The 22,012-nt window shown below is 46.1% G+C and overlaps 1 protein-coding gene and 1 long non-coding RNA gene across 2 annotated transcripts; one reads left to right on the forward strand and one right to left on the reverse strand.

The window, feature by feature from the left end:
* Window positions 1-3,779: 3,779 nt before the first annotated feature.
* LOC139183254 (uncharacterized) lies at window positions 3,780-5,367 on the reverse strand. The gene is made up of 2 exons (XR_011566852.1): window positions 5,245-5,367; window positions 3,780-4,147 (listed from the first exon to the last, which is right to left on the reverse strand). It is a non-coding gene; the product is annotated as an uncharacterized lncRNA (long non-coding RNA).
* ADSL (adenylosuccinate lyase) lies at window positions 4,823-21,655 on the forward strand. Its single transcript, XM_019961848.2, has 13 exons — window positions 4,823-5,038; window positions 9,321-9,524; window positions 11,167-11,211; window positions 11,716-11,795; window positions 14,578-14,749; window positions 14,964-15,010; window positions 15,813-15,903; window positions 16,256-16,325; window positions 16,470-16,617; window positions 17,950-18,040; window positions 18,636-18,725; window positions 19,130-19,306; window positions 21,374-21,655. The coding sequence occupies exons 1-13, from the start codon at window positions 4,868-4,870 to the stop codon at window positions 21,458-21,460; spliced, it is 1,473 nt and encodes a 490-aa protein (XP_019817407.1). The 5' UTR covers window positions 4,823-4,867; the 3' UTR covers window positions 21,461-21,655.
* The last annotated feature ends 357 nt before the right edge of the window (window positions 21,656-22,012 follow it).

The raw sequence follows: 22,012 nt of genomic DNA on the forward strand, positions 1-22,012 counted from the left end.
CCCATGGACTGTAGCCCCCCAGGCTTCTCTGTCCACAGCATTTCCCTGGGCAAGAACACTGGAGTGGGTTGCCATTCCTTTCAAGGGGTCTTCCTGACTCAGGGACTGAACCCAGGTCTCCTGCATTGGCAGGTGGATTCTTTACCACTGAGCCACCTGGGAAGCCCCCTACTCACCCCCAAGTTGCTCCCCTCCTGAGTCACTAATTTCGGCATCTTTGACCTTGACCTCCTGTCTTCCGAACTGGTCCCTGCTGCTCTTTGGCTTTGTTTGGCCTCATCAGCTATTCCAGGATGGTGGCCTATTTACTTCCTTCAAGTCCATCATCCCTTTCCTTTTCCCACATCCTTCCTAAACCAGTTTAAATATAATAGCCTATATTTTTAATAATAAGGGTGCTAAAATCCCTACTTTGGAAAAACCCTATTTTCTGTTTTCTACCAGCAACCAAAAGCAGCATCTCTGGGTGGGGGGAAAAATCACTGCAGAGCAAACAAGGACTCCTGTCAACCTACTGTAGCCAACCAGCAATGAGACCCTGATACTGCCAGCAAGCATCCTGTGTCCACTTGATACGTGGAGAAGATCAGAGGTATTGGAAGAATTTCTCACAAATTCCTGCTTCCAAACGAATCAGAGAGGTGCTCCCGTCAAGTGTTTGTTCCACCAGTGCTTGAGATCCTTTCCCTTCCTCATCCCTACCTTGGCTTTTTCTTTTTTTAACCATTTTTTTTAAACTTGAGAAGGGGACGACAGAGGATGAGATGGCTGGATGGCATCACTGACTCGATGGACTTGAGTCTCAGTGAACTCTGGGAGTTGGTGATAGACAGGGAGGCCTGGCGTGCTGCGATTCACGGGGTCGCAGAGAGTCGGACACGACTGAGCGACTGAACTGAACCGATTGCTGATTAACAATGTTGTGACGGTTCCAGGTGAACATCGAAGGGACTTCGCCATACATACACATGCACCCATTCTCCCCTTCCCATCCAAGCTGCCTCCTTGGCTACCTTTAACTCTGTATTCTCCATTCTGTATTCACATGATCAGCTGTCACCCCCACCCCTACCCTAAGCTACTCGATGCTGTTTTCTTCACAAAATTTAAGCACTTTCTAAATGATCTTGTTTAGACTTTATTATGCATCTTCTTCACTGGAATGGAAGCACCAAAAAAGGCAGAGTTCTTTGCTGTGGTGTTCTCCAGCTTGAGCATCTAAAACACCGATGGCTTTAGTTACCATCTATGTGCTAAAGACTGCTAAATTTATATTTCTAACCCTTACCATTGGGGTCCAGACTTGTGTATATATAATTGTCTACTTATCATTTTGAGACACCTGGGTATATTAATGACTTTGCAAACTTGGTAAACCCAAAAGAGAAGTCCAGCCTGCCTGCTTGGCCCTTCTCCCACCCCAGGATAAATGGCACTGCTATCCTTTCAGCGATAAAACCTAGAAACCTAGGCACATCACTGAGTCCACTCCCTTCCTTACTCCCCATAACTAACCCATCTCTTCCTTTCCTTCATTTCCTCTGCTGATTACTTCCTGTGCCCAAGCTAGATCACCCACACCTAGGTCTTACCTAGTCCACTGCATTAGCTCAGCCTGTTTCTCACATGGCATTCACTCCAGGTCCCTGCCCCCAGTCCATTCTACACATAACACCTGAGATGATGTTTTTCAGCACATAAATCTAATGAAGTCATTCTCCAGCCTAAAACCTTTTAGTGGTTTTCCAGTGCTGAGAAGAAAATCCCAGATACCCTTCTTTCCTACAAGGTTCCCATGTTTGCCTTCCATCTACTCCCCTAAAGGTATCTCCCTCCCTCTTTCCACTCTTGTCCTCTCCACTCAAGCCTCCTCAGCCGACCACTGAATCCCAGTGCCTAGTACAATGCTTGGTGCACACTCGGCACCACTGAAATGAACGATCCTCATGAGTAACAGAATTTAAGAAACTAGGTATTTTAAAAGCCTGAAATAAAAATAAAAGGATAGATGTAAAATTCCCGATTTTAGAGATGCTGCTTTAGATATAGTGACAACCAGCTGCAAGTGTCTAGGTGGCCTTTGAAGTTTAAGAACCAAAACTCTGAAGAAACCTGTGGGCTCAGAAGGTAAGACTTGCAGACGTGTGAACAGCTTCCAAGGGGAGGAAAGGTGGGTGAAATCTTGAAATTCCCACCACTTCCTTTTTCAGAAGTGAGAGAAGGTTGGATCGTCAGAGAAAGAGCAGTCAGAAAGAGGAGAATCAGTACAGTTTAGTTTTCAAAACAGGAGAGAGGGGTTGTCTAAAAGGTTAAGTATTTCAGTCAGCCACAGGGGATGACTTAATACAGGAAAATGGAAAACTGTTCAACTCGGAAATCAAAATGATTTAAAGATGTACATTGGGAAGCCTGTTCCCAGTTCTTACGTGGTCTACCCTGTTCCATGCATGTCCACCCCAACCCCCACCGCCACATCGACTTCATTAGTGATTTTCTATGCAAATAGGCAAACATTATGGCAAAAGGCCTTTTGATTTCTTTATTAGAGAAGAGACTGATGATCAGTGAAGGTAGTTGAGAGGATATGAGAGAGCAGAAGCTGCATCAGCACTAAGGAGTCAAGCAGAGAGGACAACAAATGTGTTGAATACAGGAGCCCCAGACACTGAGCCAGGTAGGAAGTCAGCATCTGTGTCACCTGCCTTTGCTCCTCACTGTACACCTGGGGATCATGAGCATATTTTACAGGTAAGAAGACCCAAGTGCCAAAAGATGATCACCCAAGTCACAGAGCTAGTAACTGGGCAGTTCTGGAACGGTGGGTGAAGAGGCAGCCAGTAAGAGAGATTTTCATAAAAGAGCATGTGAAGATGATTCTGTAGTGGAAGAGATCTGTGCATTTCACACACACACAAAAGGGAGGCAGAACTGGAGAGATTCAAGATAAAATAACAAAGAGCAAGTTCTTTCCTGAATGAAGACAGAGGCTGGAAACAAACTCTTATAGGAGGAGGCAACAGCAGAGTGAGGCTGGACAACCGAGGAGACTGAGGTTGGCAGGAGGCACCATGGAAGGCCACCATGGGGGGTAGTAAACTCAGCCCAGCCCAGCAGCGACAGCCCTGAAACACTCCACAGAGTGGGGAGTTGCAGGGAGTGGTCTTCATTTTTCCAGAACTGTCCTCACCCCCAAAAAACCAATCCTCTGCAGCTCCAGAGGGGAGATAGGTGAAGAAGATGTGGGTGATAAGCCCAGGTAACTGATGAGCTTCTCTGATGGCCAAGGCATTCCAGGATTGCTATTGCGATCCACTCTGACAATTCTGAAGCCCAGGTGGAGACACGAAGGATCTATGGCATGAAGACACTGAAGGAACGTGAGAGACTGGGGGAAGAGGAAGGGCGATGTCAGGATCTAACTTGTATCTTGGTAACTGTAGGCCTTGTTTCTCTTTTGGGCTAGGCGCCTCTGGACAGCATTCATTCACCCAGCAAACACTCTGAGCATCTACGCTATGTAAGGTCCTGTGCTGGATCCACCTGCCAGAGACACCAGGGACCAAGGCAGGCATGATCCCCACCCACACCAAGTTTGCCATCGATGGAAAAGGCCAACAGCACTGAACTCTGGTGAGAGTTACAAGAGGCCTATATGAAATCTGAGGTGGGAAGGGAGAACACTACAGGGGTGGGCCGTCCGTTTTTTAGTAAATAATGAAAAAAACAGCAGAAATGGAAAGGTGACAGAAGTTATTGTCAAAGATGAGATCTTGCAAATCTTGAGATTTAATCAGAACTTTTAATATCCCTTAAGTCTTATGGTTACTGGGAAAGTGGCGACCTCAACCAACAAGCTGAGAATTCAAAATGGACGTCCCCATATAGTGAGACACTCAAAAAAAGGTAATTTCAAAGCAATATAGTAGCTTCTGCTGCTGCTAAGTCGCTTCAGTCGTGTCTGACTCTGTGCGACCCCAGAGACAGCAGCCCACCAGGCTCCCCCTCCCTGGGATTCTCCAGGCAAGAACACTGGAGTGGGTTGCCATTTCCTTCTCCAATGCATGAAAGTGAAAAGTGAAAGCGAAGTCGTTCAGTCGTGTCCGACTCTTTGCGACCCCATGGACTGCAGCCTACCAGGTTCCTGCATCTGTAGCACAAAGGAAAGAATACATTTGAATCTGGTAAGAACTGGGAGCCTGGAGCCTGTCCCCTACACTTAACTCCTAGCTCTTGCCCTAACTCCTAGCTCGTGCCCTTCTATCCACACGAGCTATCTCAAGACGGTCAACCTCCCCATGCCTGAAAAATGGGGATTAGAATAATGGCGGGCATTTATTGAGCACTTACTCCGCACTGGAGAGTAGTGTATTATTTAACAATACCTGAACAATTCAGGACCCTCACATGGATTTAATGAGATTACGTGGAGAAGGCAATGGCACCCCACTCCAGTACTCTTGCCTGGAAAATCCCATGGATGGAGGAGCCTGGTGGGCTGTAGTCCATGGGGTCGCAAAGAGTCGGACAGGACTGAGCGACTTCACTTTCAATTTTCACTTTCATGCATTGGAGAAGGCAATGGCAACCCACTCCAGTGTTCTTGCCTGGAGAATCCCAGGGACGGGGGAGCCTCGTGGGCTGCCGTCTATGGGGTCGCACAGAGTCAGACATGACTGAGGCGACAGCGGCGACAGCGGCAGCGACAGCGGCGACAGCGGCAGCAGCAAAGAGCCTAACCCCAGCAGCCTTGAAGGCTCGGGTCTCCCGGAAACCCCAGGGGTGGAACCAAGTGGAGGAAGTCCCGCCCTCAGACTTCCCCTTCCGCCCTCGCTGACCCTGTCAGCTTCGGCGGGGTCTAGAGCCCGGGATGGCCGCGGCGGGTGACCGTGGCGGGCGGGAGGCGGCCTGCGGGCATGACAGCTACCGTTCGCCGCTTGCTTCCCGTTATGCTAGCCCGGAGATGTGCTTCCTGTTTAGCGACAAGTACAAATTCCGGACCTGGCGGCAGCTCTGGCTGTGGCTGGCGGAGGCCGAGCAGGTAACGCACGTGCCAGGCTGGGACTTACAGCGCGGGCTGAGCCTCCCCCGGCAGCTGCCCCGCTATTTTCGGCCAGGTGTTCCCTTTCCGGAGGAACGGCCCCAGGAAGGCCAGGGCAGGAGGCCCAGCAGTCGCTCCCTGTTATCTCACATGTTTTAATGGTGGAGGGTTGGAGGCGGACGGTGGGCGGCGAGAAGTCCATTTACCGTTTCCGGGAGTAAGTTTTGGCGGTTCCTGTAGGAGTGCACCGCTGAGTACTCCTTCCGTGCAGTTGTGCTGGCTTCTGTACACTGCTGGGGACCAGCCCCAGCTGATCCAGGGTATTCGAAGGAGAGACGGCCTAGGCGACTATTTATATGCTAATTAGAGATATAAAGAATGATAGAATGAGGATAGCTCAGTAGGAAAATTCAGTGGAGAAAAGAAGCTGAGTAGCTTGGTTTACGCGGGAGACCAATAAAACTTCAAGACAAGAAGTTTGCACCACTTACGTAGGCCGCAGGCGCCCTCTCGAATAGCGGAAGGTGCCTCACCCTAGACACCTTCTCCAGTGGGTCTTAGAAGCCCAGGCATAATTAGTAAGCGTGGTGGGTTCCGCGCTCCAGATGGAGACTCAGCTGGAAGTTAAAGGGAAGAATGACATGGGGAGACCAAGCGTTGGTGAGCAAGGCCCGTAGCTTTATTTTCAACAGGGGCTTTTATACCCTAAGTTACACATAGAGGATAATAGGGGATGCAAAGTCAGCAGTCTTTGATTCTTATCAAAAATCAACGTTTCTTTCCTGCAAATTTATCGTATACAAATGGTTTAGGTGATTTACATCATCTTCTGGCCAGAAGGCCTACTAACATTTTATGACTCTTGACAAGGACTTATCGACAAAGACTTATTTTCTCTAAGAGTAATTATTTTAAGGTTTGGCGCCATCTTCCAAAGATAAAATTGCATTCCTATAGGGCGGATGTGTAATGGGCTTACAACAAAGAAAAGAATTTATTACCTTAAGGGTCTAAAGTTACTAACACCAAGGCCACTACTTATTTTTTCTATATACCAACTATTAATTAATACACATTCAAGGATACAATTCAGGGGATGTGAAAACTTGGCAACAAGCATTGACTCATCAATGAAATCCTTTACTAGTTTATTCTGACAGTTTTTAACTCTCTGAGAGGCTCTAAGCTATTTGAATATCTTAAGCTTCCCGTGCCTCTGGAGGCTAGGAGACTGTAAACAATCGTATGCATAGCTGCAGGAGTCCAGGTAAACTTGTCAGGCGAGTTAGAGAGCCATCTGAGGGGTTTGGATTTAAACACTCCTAATTGCCCAGGAACTTTATTAATTGGAGCTGTAAGTTAACTCTTTGACAGAGAGAGAGCGAGATGGTGGTAGGGGACAGCCCCCAGTAAAGTCAGAGGTGAGAGCACAAAGCAATAAAGTAGGCAGACTCTGGTTTTTTGGGGGAAAATGCTCGAGAATATCCGGGCGGACTCCTGAGGCTCGATCCCGCCTTTGCGTATGCCGAGCCTCCTTCCTCATGACCTTTGTCACGAGTGGAATGCCTCACCGGCTCCCGGCATCACACGTCTTTACCCGGTTAACCCAGAAAGACTTTGCAAACTAGGGGGAGGTTTCCCACGTTATAGAAGAGAAGACCAAGCCCCGATGATGTGCCATTGAGATATTTGCTTCTAACCATTATGACAGCCCACTCCAGTATTCTTGCCTAGAGAATCCGATGGAGAGAGCGGGCTATACAGTCCATGGAGTCGCCAAGAGTCGGAAATGACTGAAGCGAGTTAGCACTCTCGTATAAATAAAGGAACCCGGGTGTGAACCCGTGACCATGCAAAGCCTGACTGAACGCCCAGCCACCTCGCCCTCCACATGCCTCTGTGTAATCAGAGAGCTGTCACTGCAAAATACACATTTCCTGGGCCATTGTTTCCTCTTCACTAGACTGCCTTTTTTTGTCTCTGGGGAGAGAGAATCAGGGTAGGGGGTTATTAGATGCGAGTTATGGGTTCTGAGAGCTTCATGTAGAGGTATTCTGCCGAGCGGTTTCAGAAATAGCCCCAGAAGGATCTTCACAGAAGCGCTGAAGGAAGCTGAGAGTGATCCAGAGAGCTATAAAGTTTCCGAGGAAAATGCCACAACAAGCAAGATGGCAGTCCTCTCCGAAATGACATTTAGTAACCTCAGAAACAATCTGAGTACCTACCTAGGACCAAGGTATAGGGTCCCCGAACAGAAAACTTTCTTCCTAAATTTTACCCCCTTCCTATCACCTTGCTCAAGAAATAAAGTAGTACATGACACTAGCAGACACGATACTCTGTAATGGCTTATCTAGGAAAAGAATCTAAAAAAGTGGATGGATATATGATAACTGATTGATTTTGCTTTTCACCTGAAACTAACACATTCTTTTAAATCAACCATACTCCAATAAAAAAATTTTTAAATGCTAGCAGACATTTCTACAGTGCCTGCTATGTGTGCTAAGCAGTTTGAAGACCTTAAAAAATAATTTACTAATTCTCAAAACAATTCTTTATAAGTATGTGATTCCTATTTTACAGAGGATAAAATGAAGGCACAGATTTCATAAACACAGAGCTCGGATAACAATAATAGATCAGGACATGAAGTGTGTTGTGGTTTGTTACCTTATGGGGTCGTACAGAGTCAGACACGACTGAAGCGACTTAGCAGCAGCAGCATCTACTCTGTTTTCTGTTTTACTTGGTACTCCGTGTAGATGAGGCTGATGCCAGTCACCATAGCTTGTAAGAACTTAAAGCTGGAATTGAAATGTAGAGTCGGTATGTATCCTTTCCTCTGCCCAGTCTACACATTGCCTGAAATGCATGCAATTTTGATATCTCCTGAGTCTGTATTATCTATTAGCTAGGGTGTCAAAATGAACAGCATGAAGTACATAATAATTTAATAGTTTAAAAAAAAATACTTGAGGAATAAGAGACTAGGGCAAGCGCAGAAAGTTCGTCCGCCTTGGATTTTGAGAAGATGCGTTGCTTGGGGAGGAAGCAATTTGACCACACTGCCCCCTGCTGTTCTGTTTTAGGAGGAGCCCTACGATGTCTCCGCTCAAAGATCCAAGGCAGCCTGGCCAGATGTAATGTGACCGAGGAATTGAATTTTTACTAGTTTAAATGTAAATAGCCACATCTGACTAGATAAGTCTTAAGATGTGAGCTCCTTCTCAGGACCAGGCCTTGGGACTTTGAAGTGAGGTTTGGGTAAAATTCACCAATGTACATATTCAGCACTTGGCTCCAGGGTTCCGAGCTGCCTGTGGGCTGCCAGCTATTTTTTGTCAGCCTGATTTTATTCAGTGATGGATGAATGTAAGATGTTGATGTGTTTATTTTCTCATTAATATCTCCTGGAATTGCTTTCAGTTGCACTGAATTCGCAGCACATAATTCGTTGGCAGAGCTACTAACAGTGTTGCTAATTTTGGTTTCTGTGACTAAATCCATCTAGATTGGATATAAAGCTGTGGCCGGGATCCCACACTCTGGGCATTTAAGAACCGAGCACTAAAGAGCCTAAGCAATAAATACCACAAAGCTCTCCTTTCAGGGAGTCTATACATTCTAGAGAGGAGAGACAGGCTAAAAGATGTATAAAAATGTCATATGGCAGTAAGTGCTCTAAATAAAACCAGGTTAAAGGGATAGCGAGTGACACCGAAGAAGGGTGTTTCACACTGATGTCAGGAAAGCCTTTCTGAGGCGATGGCATTTGAGCCCAGAGACCAGAACCTGTGAGGGAGTGAGCAGAGGTGTCGGGGCAGAAGGAACAGAAATCAGGACTACGTTGTTGTGTATATTGGAGTTTACTTAGAATATAACTGCCATGATTCATTTAGAAAGTTTCCTGGGGACTTCCCTGGCGGTCCAGTGGGTAAGAATCCACCTTCCATTGCAGGAGATGCAGGTTCGATCCGTGGTCAGGGAGGTAAGATCCCACACGCAGCAGGGCAACTAAGCTTGAGCACTGCAACTACTGAGCCCGTGCCCTCAAAAAGAGCCCCCGTGCCACAGCAAAAGCCCAGCGCAGCCAGAATTTTAAAAAGATAGTTGTCTCTTCCTCCCCATGTCCTTTTAGTTTAATTGCTCCAAATTTTAGTTTAAGAATTGGAAGGTAGGGCATAAACACTAACATGAATCAGTTTTCTTTTTTACTGTCATTTCCGTTCAAATGATGTGACATAAGAAGTAACTTCATTTTATTTTGCCTGTTCTGCAGACACTGGGTTTGCCTATCACAGATGAACAAATCCAGGAGATGAAATCAAACCTGGACAACATTGACTTCAGGATGGCAGCTGAAGAGGAGAAGCAGTTGCGACATGATGTGATGGCCCACGTGCACACGTTTGCCCACTGCTGCCCCAAAGCCGCCAGCATTATCCATCTTGGCGCCACCTCCTGCTATGTGGGAGACAATACGGTAGGAGCCCATGCTGTTCTGTGTCCCCTAGGACTCAGGCTTTATAATATCTTTATACATTTTAATTGATTTTGTCCATTTTAGGAAGTGAGTCCATAGGTCTTAGGATCTCAGCGCTCAGGATTTTTCTGCTTTTGGTATCCTTCCAGTCTAAACTGTAAACCCCTAATGACCTCCATAAAATGATGTACAGATACTGCCTATATACATCAGTATGCTGGACATAGCTGAAAGCTTAGCATTTTAGTGGCCAAAGTACTTTTCCAAAGGGGTTTTCTTTCCAAAGTCCTTTATAACTCTTAACTTTGACTTCTGAAAAGAAAAGGTAATTGCATTATAATTCTTAAATCCTTTAATTAGCAAAAGTGTCTCATAGTCAAACATGAAAAAGTAACAAGCAGGCATTTTCCTAAAAGTTTACTAGGTGAGCACTTCATATGTATTCATTTTTTCATCACAACAGGCATAATAGATGCTGTTGTCTCCATTTTTAAATAACTTTATTAAGGTATAATTTAATACCATAAATTCATCCATTTTAGATGGATAGTTCAGTGAGCTTTAATAAATTTATGCAACATTCAGCCTCACCACATGCTAGTTTTAGAACACACCCCTCATCCCAAGACGGTCTGTCTTGCTTGTTTGCCATCAGTCCCCACTCCTGCTTCCAGACCCAAACAACTGAGACCTGCTTTTTGTGTCCATAGTTGTGTCTTCTCGAAATTTCACATAAATGGATGCAGAATATATAGTCTTTGGCTCTGGCTTTATAATCCCCACCTCCACAGATGAGGAAACTTAAAGAGGTTGAAGAACTTGCCCAACCTGGAAAGTATACAGCCCTGGGTAGAATGACTCCAAACCTCTGCCCTAGTCACAGTGCACCCGTGGGACTAGAAGTTAGAATCCAGATACACTTCCAGTTCAGAAAGAAGCCAGTAGTTTTTAAGTTGCCCCCATATAACTTTTTTTTGTCTAAAGTGGTACATAATTAAAGGCATCTGTGTATAATTAGTGAGTCAGATAATGGGAGAAGAGCAGTCCTCTAACTTGGAGTAGGCTTTTTAAAAGTATCCAGCGTGTAGTTGGGCTCAACAGTTACCGTCTCAAGCATGTGTTGGAGTTGCTTGCAACACTTACATCATCTCACTCCCCCAAGAACAGCGTTAAATTTCCTGAACCTAGATCCTTTAGTTCATGCCTTTTTTGTTGTTAGCAATGACAGACATGGAAAGAGAAGGGAGCAGAGACTAATGGAATGTGCCCTGTGGAGTCTTCTCAGAAACTCAAATGCTATTGTCCGGGAAGATATAAACCCTGTTGACCTGGACATCTTTGTCATATTCATGACAGGGCTGCCCCTTACCATTTTCCAGTTAAGTTAGATACCCCATAAATAGAGCTTTATAAGTATAAAGGCTTTGTGCTTATAGATCCTAGCAGTACTGCGCTCCCAGTTGGTAGGCTTTTAAGGCAATAATCAGAAGAGTTCTGTTAGCAGCTTCTGACTTGCACAGTGTATTGCTGAAAGTAAGTTAGGCAACTAGCTAAGAAACCCAGATGTGACGGCCGTAACGTGTTAGGTCATAACATTTGGGCAAAGCTGATTAATGTCAGACCACTGCATTTTCCCTTGCAGGACCTGATTATTCTCAGAAATGCATTTGACCTGCTTTTGCCAAAGGTAAGAAGTTGACGAATTTCCTGCCAGTCCTAAGATTCCCTGTGACAGGAGATGGGCACCACCTTGAATAAATCAGCACAGTATAGATCTAAATAAGTTACTGTGTACTCAGATGAATGATCCTAGATCACATCTCTAGAACTAATTGTCTCTTCTTGAATTAAAACACTGTATGAGTTTGTGCTTTTAAAGCATAGCCTTTTAAGTGAGGGAAGTGTAACCAGCAGCATGTTGCTGGAATGTGTGGGTCAGATTATGATTTTGTTTTTCTTTATGAGCATGCCAGTGGTGTTAAAACTATGCAGAAATAATTTGTGGCATTTTAGGTAGTCAACTCAGTTTTTGAATGTTGTTTGGTACTTTAAGATACAAAGATGGAAAAATGTGGCCTCTGCCTTCTGTGAGCTGGAAGTGTAATTGTAGATGAATTTGTCTCCAGGTTTAGTTCCTGTTTATGCAGTGCTCAGCCTGAATTCACCTTTCTCCCACACCGTCTCGTTGCAGCTTGCCAGGGTGATCTCTCGGCTTGCCGACTTTGCCAAGGAACAAGCCGATCTCCCCACCTTAGGTTTCACACATTTCCAGTAAGTGAGAGGGTTATCTCTTGGGGGTTGGGCTTATTTATGGGCATTCAGCTTCCATTTATTCCTTCAGTTCTCCCTTCTCCATGGTAACCTTGAGTTAAGAAAACTCAAAATATAAGCACTTGGGATGCCTATGAGGAATGAAGCTTATACCTACCTTAGAAGCTGTACTGCTGAGAGAGTAAACCTAATGGTTGGTCTCACTGAAAACTATGTATACAGTTATGTATTCAGAAAGTGTTCTCTTTTTGTTGTTGCTGTTACTACTCTAACACTTCTGGTATCCCCTTTGCCTACAGGGAAATCTTTTAGTGGTAGGGAGGAGGTTGGAAAGCAGATCCTATTTAGGTCACAGGGCCTGACCCTTCCTTTCCCACTCCGGAATCAGTGCTGGTTGGTAGAAGCAGCCCCGGTGGTTCTCCAGGTCAGGATAACAGATGGCTAGTTGGGGTCACTATGAAGGACCAGAGTTCAGGTGGGCATCTTCCTGTGGCGTGAGTGGGAAGGAGAGGGGCTCTCCCAGCCTTGTGCCCCAGGAAGGGGACACTCTTGATTGCTCCCTTCTTAGATCTGTTTCCACTCTGCCTCTCAAGAAGGTGCTCTTGATTCAGTGATTCCATTCTTGAGTATTTAATGCAAGTAATCCAAATTATGGAAAAAGCTGTATGTACAAAGATCATTGTTATAATATTATTTATGATGGTAGCCTTGGAAACAATCTATAAATGTCTAAGGATAAGGGAATACTTAAATACGACTGTAGTATATACATAGGTTAGAATAATACACAGCCAGGAAAATGATGCTTGTTAGATTAATAAGACATGGGAATGCATGTGTAAAAGCATGGGAATGCAGCATGTAAATTGTACAGAGATTGGAAGGTGCACCAAGATGTAAATACTGATTACTCTGGCCTTTTTTTTTTAACGTGCAAGCATTTTTATGATTACCAAGTAAAACCCTTTTTTAAAGCCGATGATGTCATTTGTGGATTGCTAGTGGCAGGTTTCAGGTGATGATATTTGAGTCGTGGTGTATTGGCATCTGCCTTATGTTTTGACGGGGTAGGTATTGCTATGGCAACAAGGATATCATCTCCTGTAGCTTAGGAAAGCCTATTGAGTTGAATTTAACCTTCCTTAAAATTAGGGCCTACATTATTGGTTGCAGAAACCAGAAGGATTTGTTCATGTGAGGGGGTTGTTGCTCCGTGTTTGTGGCTGAGCCATGACAAAGGTTGCCCTCTGTGCTGGCTCCCTCCACACCTGGCATCATCTGTGTTGCAACCCTTCTTCGGCATCTGCTAGAGAGTATTCAGGGAATACAGCCATTCCAGTATTCCTTTGGGGATGGTGGAATGAGAGGTGTCTGCTGCCACAGTTGGCAGGTGTTAGGAACTCAGAAAATGGTACTGATGCATAGATCTCACCACAGAATGGATCAGTCCCTGCAATTAAAAAGAAACAGCTTTATTGAGATACAACTGATGTACCATAAAATTCACCCATTTTTTGTATATTTACAGAGTTTATGCAGTCATTACCAGTGTGTAATTTCAGAATATTTCCATCACCTCCCCTTCAAAAGACCTGTACCCTTTAGGAGTCCCTCCCATCTCCCCATTCCCTATCTCTTGGCAACCACAAATCTGTTTTCTGTTTGTGGATTTGTCTCTTGAACACTTCAATCAAGTAGAATCGTGCAGTACTCATCTCCTTATGACTGGCTTCATTTCACTTAACATGGCATTTTCAGTGTTCATCCATGTTGTAGCATGTGTCATTACTTAATGTGTTTTACAGCCAAATAACATACCATTATGTGGATACGCTACCTTTTATGTGTTCACCAGTTGCTGGACATTTGGATTGTTCCCGCTCTGTTGCTGTTGCGTGTAAGGCTGCTATGAATAGGTCCACGCAAATTTCTTTTCTTTATTATACCAATAATCTAAGGAAAACTACCTAAAGATTAATTGGGGATTATGTGTCTGCTTTGGACATTCTTAGTGGGGTGCCTTCCTGTCGCCAGCTGTCAGTATCATTCGCCTAATAGAGAAGGTTAGGTAATCTATTAGAACTCTGGCTTTATTATAGTTTATTCATAATCACGTTTTATGTTATAAACAGACCTGCTGTTGGCTGGCATTGATTTAGACTGAAGACAAAGCCATTAGCTGTTCAGTTAGAGTCCTCTGATTGTGCGTGTGTCCAGGTGGTTCTCTGCGGCTCAGCTCGGTCTTCATCAGGTCTTGACTCTTTCCAAAGTCCTTTCTTTCCTGCCGGTCTAGAGTCATGGTCTCCAGTGTCCTTGTTTTACTTTTTGATAGCATTTTAAAAATGAGCAGTTGTCTTGCTTGTTTACTTTTTTACACTACAATCTGAGCTCCACCGGACAGGGACTTGGTCTGTTCTGTTCTTTGTTGTATTTCCAATACCAGCAACACATTAGATGCTTGGCAAGCGTTTGTTATGTGTGTATTTCTTGCCAAGATCTAAGGACAAACAAAGCAGACATTGTCTCTGCCCTTATAGTGCCTCTTGATGATGAAGCAAGAGCTATGCTAGTGGCCCTTTAGTTTTATAACCTTTGAATACTTATAAATGACATTGAATCTGCTTAACTAGTATTTGCTTAAGCTTTTTAGCTCTTGTTTTGTCTTCACTTTAATTCTTTCCCTTCCCATGAGTAACAGTGATTATTAGAAGAAGCAACGAAGGTTTTATGAAACAAGTCATTGGTTTGAGACTTCTGTGTGTTCTCTTTGGGTTGTGTTCAGGCCTGCTCAGCTGACCACAGTTGGGAAACGTTGCTGTCTCTGGATTCAGGATCTGTGCATGGATCTCCAGAACCTGAAGCGTGTCCAGGATGAGCTGCGCTTCCGAGGCGTGAAGGGTACCACTGGCACCCAGGCCAGCTTCCTGCAGCTCTTCGAAGGAGATGACCAAAAGGTATGCTTTGAGAGTGACCTGGATGAGGCAGACCCAACTGTGGGAGTGCCAGAAACAAAGCTGACCCCCAGGATGGTGGGAGCGATGGATCTTGGGGTGGGTACAGTCTCGACTGGAAGGGTACTGAAAGCATAAATCTGGGCAGGATGACGTGTCACAATGTTTTCCTACTAGACATGCCTGGATTTCTATGGGGATGTCTTTTTTTCCCAAGGTAGAACAGCTTGACAAGATGGTGACAGAAAAGGCAGGATTCAAGAGGTAGGTGAGTGGGGAAAGTGTCGGCCTCCCTGTTAGGTAATAAAAGGCAATATCCCTCCAGATTTGGCCTTAGCTGTTTGTTTCTTTTCTGTGTCTTTCCGCCCATTTCCTTCTATCTCTGGTGTGGTTTTGTTTCCTGGATTCTATTATATTCCTTATAATTTTTAAGAAAAAAGGGAGCTGTTTAGCTGTGAGTTCAGGAGAATAGCCTTACCTGTGTTGTTTTGGCTTTGTTTTTACTAAAGGCCTCTGACAGGTTGGTCTCAGTCTGTCTATTTGCTTCAAGGGCCCCCAGGCTCCCCTGTGGTTCCTTGTTTTTGTTGTTTTTATGTAAAATATTTCTTTCTTTATTTGGTTGCAATGGGTCTTACTTGAGTCATGTGAACTCTTAATTGTGGTATGTGGGATCTGGTTCCCTGACCAGGGATCGAACCCGGGCCCCCTGGATTGGGAGCACAGAGTCTTAGCCAGTGGACCACGAGGGAAGTTGTCCCTCACCCCTGACCCCTCCCCCCCAACCCACCACGTTGGCTCCTTGTTTCAGGCACTTCACTGGGCTGCAGCAGAACAGAGGCTTGCTGGACTGTGTCCTCCTTGGGTCAGGGCGGCCACCTAGGTTTAGTAAAAAGTGGGGTGGGGAAGTGCAGTTTCTTCCTGGAGCCACTAATCAGCACAGTCCTGGACTCAGTGCAACTTAACACCTCAGTGAGACCAGCCTTTGCTTAGGCTCTGCGTTGGCTCCCTTGTCTGACAGTTACATTTTGAAATATTTTCACTTAAAGCTCTTTCTATTTATTTCTAGGGCTTTTATCATCACAGGGCAGACCTATACACGAAAAGTAGATATTGAGGTGCTCTCTGTGCTGGCTAGCTTGGGGGCATCGGTGCACAAGGTAAGTGGAGGCAGCGGTGGGTAGTCGGCACACAGACTGACCCCCAGCCTCAGGCTCCGACTTCATCGTGCTCTCAAGAGATGTCAGATAGCGCTGTTCGTAATTTGGGTCTGTCAGGGGAGCCTCTTAAGTGAAGGTGTGTGAAAAACAAGGGTTGGGTCCTGCATTGCCCTTAAGTTCATCTCGCCACCGTCTGCCCGTGATGTCCTAGTGGTGTCTCCCCAGAGCGTTACCATGCTGACGGTCAGCTCGGTGGCAGCACCCGAAGCGCTCACCTCCTCCGTCAGTCTAGCCCCTGCCTGGGCCCCGAGCACTGAGAATGGGGGTGACGCCTGGCCCCTGCTTCCCTCAGATTTGTACCGACATACGACTCCTGGCAAACCTCAAGGAGATGGAGGAGCCCTTTGAAAAACAGCAGATCGGTGAGTGTCGTGTGGAGACCTGGGAACACCGCGAGATGCGGCGGGTTTGTGGGCGCGTGTGAGCAGTTCAGCCGGCAGCCTGCTCGGCCTCCCACTGTTCCCTGAGGTCTTCCTGCCTTTGCTTCTTGTCCTTTACACGGGTAGGCTCAAGTGCAATGCCATACAAGCGGAACCCTATGCGCTCAGAGCGGTGCTGCAGCCTGGCCCGGCACCTGATGGCCCTTGTCATGGACCCCCTGCAGACGGCATCTGTGCAGTGGTTTGAACGCACACTCGATGACAGTGCCAACCGGTCAGTGAAAGGGGCATCACACACGGCAAGCTGTAGGAGGGCACAGAGGGCCTGGGAGCAACAGGACTACAGAGCATCCCTGTGTTCCCTCCTTGTCCATAGGAGCCTGGAGTCTTAACCGGGAGGCAGGAACGCGGTACAGTGTGATGCGTGTTAGAATCTGTACAGGGTATCCTTGCGGGGGCAAAGACGGGGTTGGGAGGCGTCGAGGGAAGCTTGACAAGGAGGCGGTGCTGTAGACTGAAGAAGTCTAGGTGGTTAACAAGCGAGGCGAAATCAGAAGCGTGGATAAAGCAGAGGCAGGAGAAAGAACGGTTTGGAGAGTTAGTTACTGGTAGTCAGGTAGCCCTGGAGAATGAAGTCCGTGGCAAGAAATGAGGTGGCAAGGAATGCTCGTGGAAAGTAGCCAGTTTATGAAGGGCCTTCTGGGCCCTGAAAACGAGGGTAGTAGATGTTGTTCTGATGGCGGGTGGTGTCAGCTGTAGTATCTTGGCACAGTGACCTCTTGATTAGGTCCAAGATGGGCCAGGAGTAATTAGTAGTTACTAATAAGGTACCAGCATGCACGTGACTTTGTACTTTATGTATATACTTATTTGAAAGCAGATTCACTGTCATTTGCTTGTATTCTGCTGGAATTTCTTGAGAGGAAATGATCAGTAGTTAAAGCCAACTCTCTGGATTGTGTTCATAATCCAGGATTTATGGAAATAAAACATGTGAACTCATTCGGAAGTCAGACATTGACTGTATTTTAGCAAACTGTGACCCAGTCATCTGTGCCCACTAAAACACCCTGCAACAGTTTGGAGAATCAGGTATAAGACAGGATGCTGGTCAGAACAAGTTAGGAGGCTGCTTTAAAAACCCACGCCCACGCTGGCATGGCGGCAGTGTGACTGGAGAGGATGTGGATATAAATTGATGTCACGGGGACTGGCCTGGGCAGTTGGCTGGAGTGGGGGTTTAGATGGTGATGGTGTGCTGGTGCCATTTCCTGAGGCAGGAGCTACAGGAGAGGAAGAGTAGGGTGAGGAGCTGAGCAGGAGGCAGTGGAGAAGCATCTGCATTCAGTCCTGGGCTTGCGGAACCTACCGATGAGCCGGGTGGAACTCTCCAAATAGGTGTATGGCCTGGCGCCTGGGCAGGTGGTCTGGGCAAGAGGTGGTAGATTCAAGGGTCATCAGGATATTGAGGCTGTTGAAGGGAATTGTCCAAGTGGCACATCTGGCATGAGACGTCAGTAGGGCAGCTCCTTGAGGCACACCCTGCATTTCACGGAAATTGTTATTTGTTTTAAGTTATAACTGAATTGGCTGTTTGTTTTTCTAGACGTATCTGTTTGGCGGAGGCGTTTCTCACTGCAGATACTGTACTGAATACGTTGCAGAACATTTCTGAAGGATTGGTGGTATACCCCAAAGTAAGAGGCCTCGCTGAAAAGCGCAGTATTCAGGAGGGGTTGGAGTGTGGCAGGGAGTGGGGCCTTGTGCTCTGGAGTGAGCGTGTTGGAGGAGCACTTCCCAGCCAGAGCTCACTCTCCACATTGTGACACGAGCTCTCAGGAACAAGTCTGTGGAATTCGTAGACCGGTTTATAGACCAGGAAAGAGGCAGCACTTTGAATTGGCTGAAAACTGTCTGCCACCCTGAGTCATCGGCTTTGCTGTGGCTGGCGCGGTAGACTGTTCCACTGGCCCGTTTGTAGGTGCCTGAGGCGGATGGGTTTGTTTCCATTCTGTACTCAGCTCCTGAAGTCAGGCCCCGAACTGGAGCAAACTTGAGGTTTGAGGAATTTTTCTGATGAAGTCAGTATCCCTTTTTAAAATCAGAATAATACTCTGGAGTATGAGAAGACTTAAAAATACAGTATAGAATAAGACAAATTCCTCTACCCTCTTTCTTCGTGGACATGGGAGAACACGTCCCCACTGTGCATGATTTCGGTCGTAGTTTATGTCTTACTGTGCGTACGACTTTGTAACCTGAGGCATCCTTCTTGGCGCTTCACTCTTCCAGGTCATTGAGCGGCGCGTTCAGCAGGAGCTGCCTTTCATGGCCACAGAGAACATCATCATGGCCATGGTGAAAGCCGGGGGTAACCGCCAGGTGTGTAGCCCTCGTGCTCCTGCATAAATTGAAAGCACTGCACCTTTGGTCCTGCTCTCCTCCCTGAAGAAGGGTGGACGAAGGTGTTTCTGTCCTTCCCTTCAGTCATGGCGTTGGTGCAGAACAGTGACAACAGGCTGTCACAGAACAGGCTTATCTTTGGAGGGTGATGGTGGTGAAATCAGTTAATTAAAAAGTGACTTGCTTAATCACTTGTAGAAAAAGTCTGCTTTCAGTGAAGAAATTAGGTTTTAGATTCCATGGAAAATGCCAGGAACTGGGCAGGACATAAGAGCAGATGGTTCATGAAACTTTAGAAGAGGCCTTTGTAGCACCAGCCATAAACAGCGTCAACGTTCAAATGCCTGCTGTTAGTGAGACCCCAGTGCCTCCTGTCTTCCCAGGATTGCCATGAGAAAATCAGAGTGCTCTCGCAGCAGGCAGCTGCCGTGGTCAAGCAGGAAGGGGGTGACAATGACCTCATCGAGCGCATCCAGGCCGATGCCTACTTCAGTCCAATCCACTCCCAGCTGGACCATTTGCTGGATCCTTCTTCTTTCACCGGCCGTGCGTCGCAGCAGGTAGGCCTCAGAGCGTTTCTGGGGGCTGCAGTCCTCCCCAGACACGCTCTGTTTACACTGCTGGGCTGCAGAGCCTAGAATACAATCTGTGTTTCTGCTTCATAGGAGGTATGATGAGAACGGGGCTAGTTAGAATTCAGGGCAGGTTGCCGCCTAAAACTTAAAGTGAAAGTCACTCATTTATGTCCGATTCTTTACAACCCCATGGACGAAACAGTCCATGGAGTTTTCCAGGCCAAAATACTGGAGGGGGGTATCCTTTCCCTTCTCCAGGGGATCTTCCCAACCTAGGGATGGAACCCAGGTCTCCTGCATAGCAGGCGGATTCTTTACCAGCTAAGCCACAGGGCAATCTAAAACTTAAAATGTGGTTATTTTGGGAATGCCTTACGTTCGTTTCTCCCTGAGGATTTCTCTGAACTCTGCTTTGGTCTGCAGCCTGTGGTGTAACGGACAAAGACTGGGTTTTACTGTCAGGTGGCTCCGGGTCTGGGCTTCCTGGGTAACTCAGTTGGTAAAGAATTCGCCTGCAATGAAGGAGACCCTGGTTGGATTCCTGGGTCAGGAAGTTCCCCTGGAGAAGGGATAGGCTACCCACTCCAGTATTCTTGGGTTCCCTGGTGGCTCAGATAGTAAAAAATTCACTTGCAATGCAGGAGACCTGGGTTCCATCCCTGGGTTGGGAAGGTCCCCTGGAGGAAGGCATACAAACCCACTCCAGTATTCTTGCCTGGAAAATCCCCATGGACAGAGGAGCCTGGCGGGCTACAGTCACAAAGAGTTGGACATGACTGAGCAACTAAGCGCAGCACAGTAGCAGCTCCGGGCTCAGTCTTGACTTCCTGCTTTTACTGGCTGATGGGATAGAGGTACATATCTCAGAGTGTGGACTGAAGGGCCTCGCTTGGTGCGTAGTAAGTATTCAGTAAACATTTGTCACTTTTCCTCATGGCCTTTTGAAGATTACAAGGGCTAATTCAAAAATATTCATTGAGTGCAGACTAGGTGCTCAGATTGTGTTTGGGTGCTGTGTTTAATTCTGGTGCTTTAAAGATGACTAGATAATCCTTATCTTCAGGGAACTCAAAACTTAACGGTAAAGGCTTGTAAGTAGGTCAGTGTGATATCAAGTACATGCAAGAATTGAGGGAAGCACACCTTTTTTAGGATCACTAAAGACACAACCCTAGGGTAGTAGAAGTTGGAAAAGACTTCTCAGAAGACATGATACCTGAGCTGAATCTTAAGGACAAGTAGGAGTTACTTGTAGGGAACACCAGGATGTGAAGAGATGACAGATGCATGGATGTCCAACATGGGAGAGAGTTGCCAGATTGTCAGGTGCCCCCAGAGTAGCTAGGATTAATGTAGAAGACAGATGGGAACCTGTCATTTATATCTGAGACACTGATGGACTGGATTTGAAGGACTTAAACTGGAGGTGAGAAGACCAATAAGGAGGCTGCTGCAACGGGTGAGCAGCTGGTGACGAGGGCTCCGAGCCAAGGCTGGGGTAGACAGACGCACATAGGGCGCAGGTCCGAGGGCTGTTAACGGTAGGTTAGTCACTTGGAAGCTGGGTGAAGGGGAGGAAGGAAGAAGCATGACGATTTTAGCTTTGGTGATGGGTGGGGAGTGGTGAGACCAATGGAAAGGGTACAGCTGGCTGGTTTGGGTGGGCAGCAGCCTGGTGGGGCAAGCTGCCTGTGTTTAGGGAGAGATTTCTGCAGGGAGTTGAGAAAAATAGAAGCTCAGTGGTTTGTCATCCATGACATCCATACATCTGTCGTCTCTTCACATCCTGGTGTTCCCTACAAGTAACTCCTACTTGTCCTTAAGATTCAGCTCAGATATCATGTCTTCTGAGAAGTCTTTTCCAACTCCTACTACCCTAGGGTTGTCTCTTTAGTGATCCTAAAAAAGGTGTGCTTCCCTCAAACATAAAAGTAGCATAAAAGTTTGTCCAAGTAAGTCTCTGTGTTATGAAGTGGCATTGAAAAAAGGATTCTCAGATTTCTCAAATTTTAACATTTTCTTCTGTCTTGCATTTGCTTTCCTCTTTGACAGGTACAGAGATTCTTAGAAGAGGAGGTGTGTCCCCTGTTAAAACCGTATGAAAGTGTGATGAAGGTGAAGGCAGAATTACGTCTGTAGAGTTGGAAGAGAATTAAACAAAAACCATTGTTGGCTCTGTTAACTTTTATTGCCGAGTCATAAAAACTATTACCCTAGTGCCATATTTGATTTCAGGAACTGTTACCGTAAATTAATACGGCACTTTTTTTCTTTCCATGGTGCTTTCACATTTCTTACATTTGCAATGCGGAAATAAACTGCATTGTAGTTGGACTCTGTTCTTCACAGCAACACAAGTTTGCATAATAAATGTAGCTCATAGTTTGCACTCTACTCTTTGAAGGCACATTTTCCAGCTAGTCTAATCCTTTTTACATGTTCACTTGATTGCAACATGGTGAACAAATTCTTGGTCCTCTCTTCTGAAAGTGAGTTTTATCTGGGCCTTGCAAAATAATCTGGATTCAGTGATTCATTATGGCCACATACCTACATTTCAGTTGTATTTGATGAGAATAAGTAGTGAAATTTAGAGCTGTGATAAATTGTCAAAGAAACTGATGTGATCTTCAGGTTGACTCAGCTGAAGTTGTGCCCAGCTTCATTTGCTCTTTGGAGAGGGCTGTCTGT

Source organism: Bos indicus, chromosome 5, assembly GCF_029378745.1.
Source record: "Bos indicus isolate NIAB-ARS_2022 breed Sahiwal x Tharparkar chromosome 5, NIAB-ARS_B.indTharparkar_mat_pri_1.0, whole genome shotgun sequence".
Taxonomy (NCBI): domain Eukaryota; kingdom Metazoa; phylum Chordata; class Mammalia; order Artiodactyla; family Bovidae; genus Bos; species Bos indicus.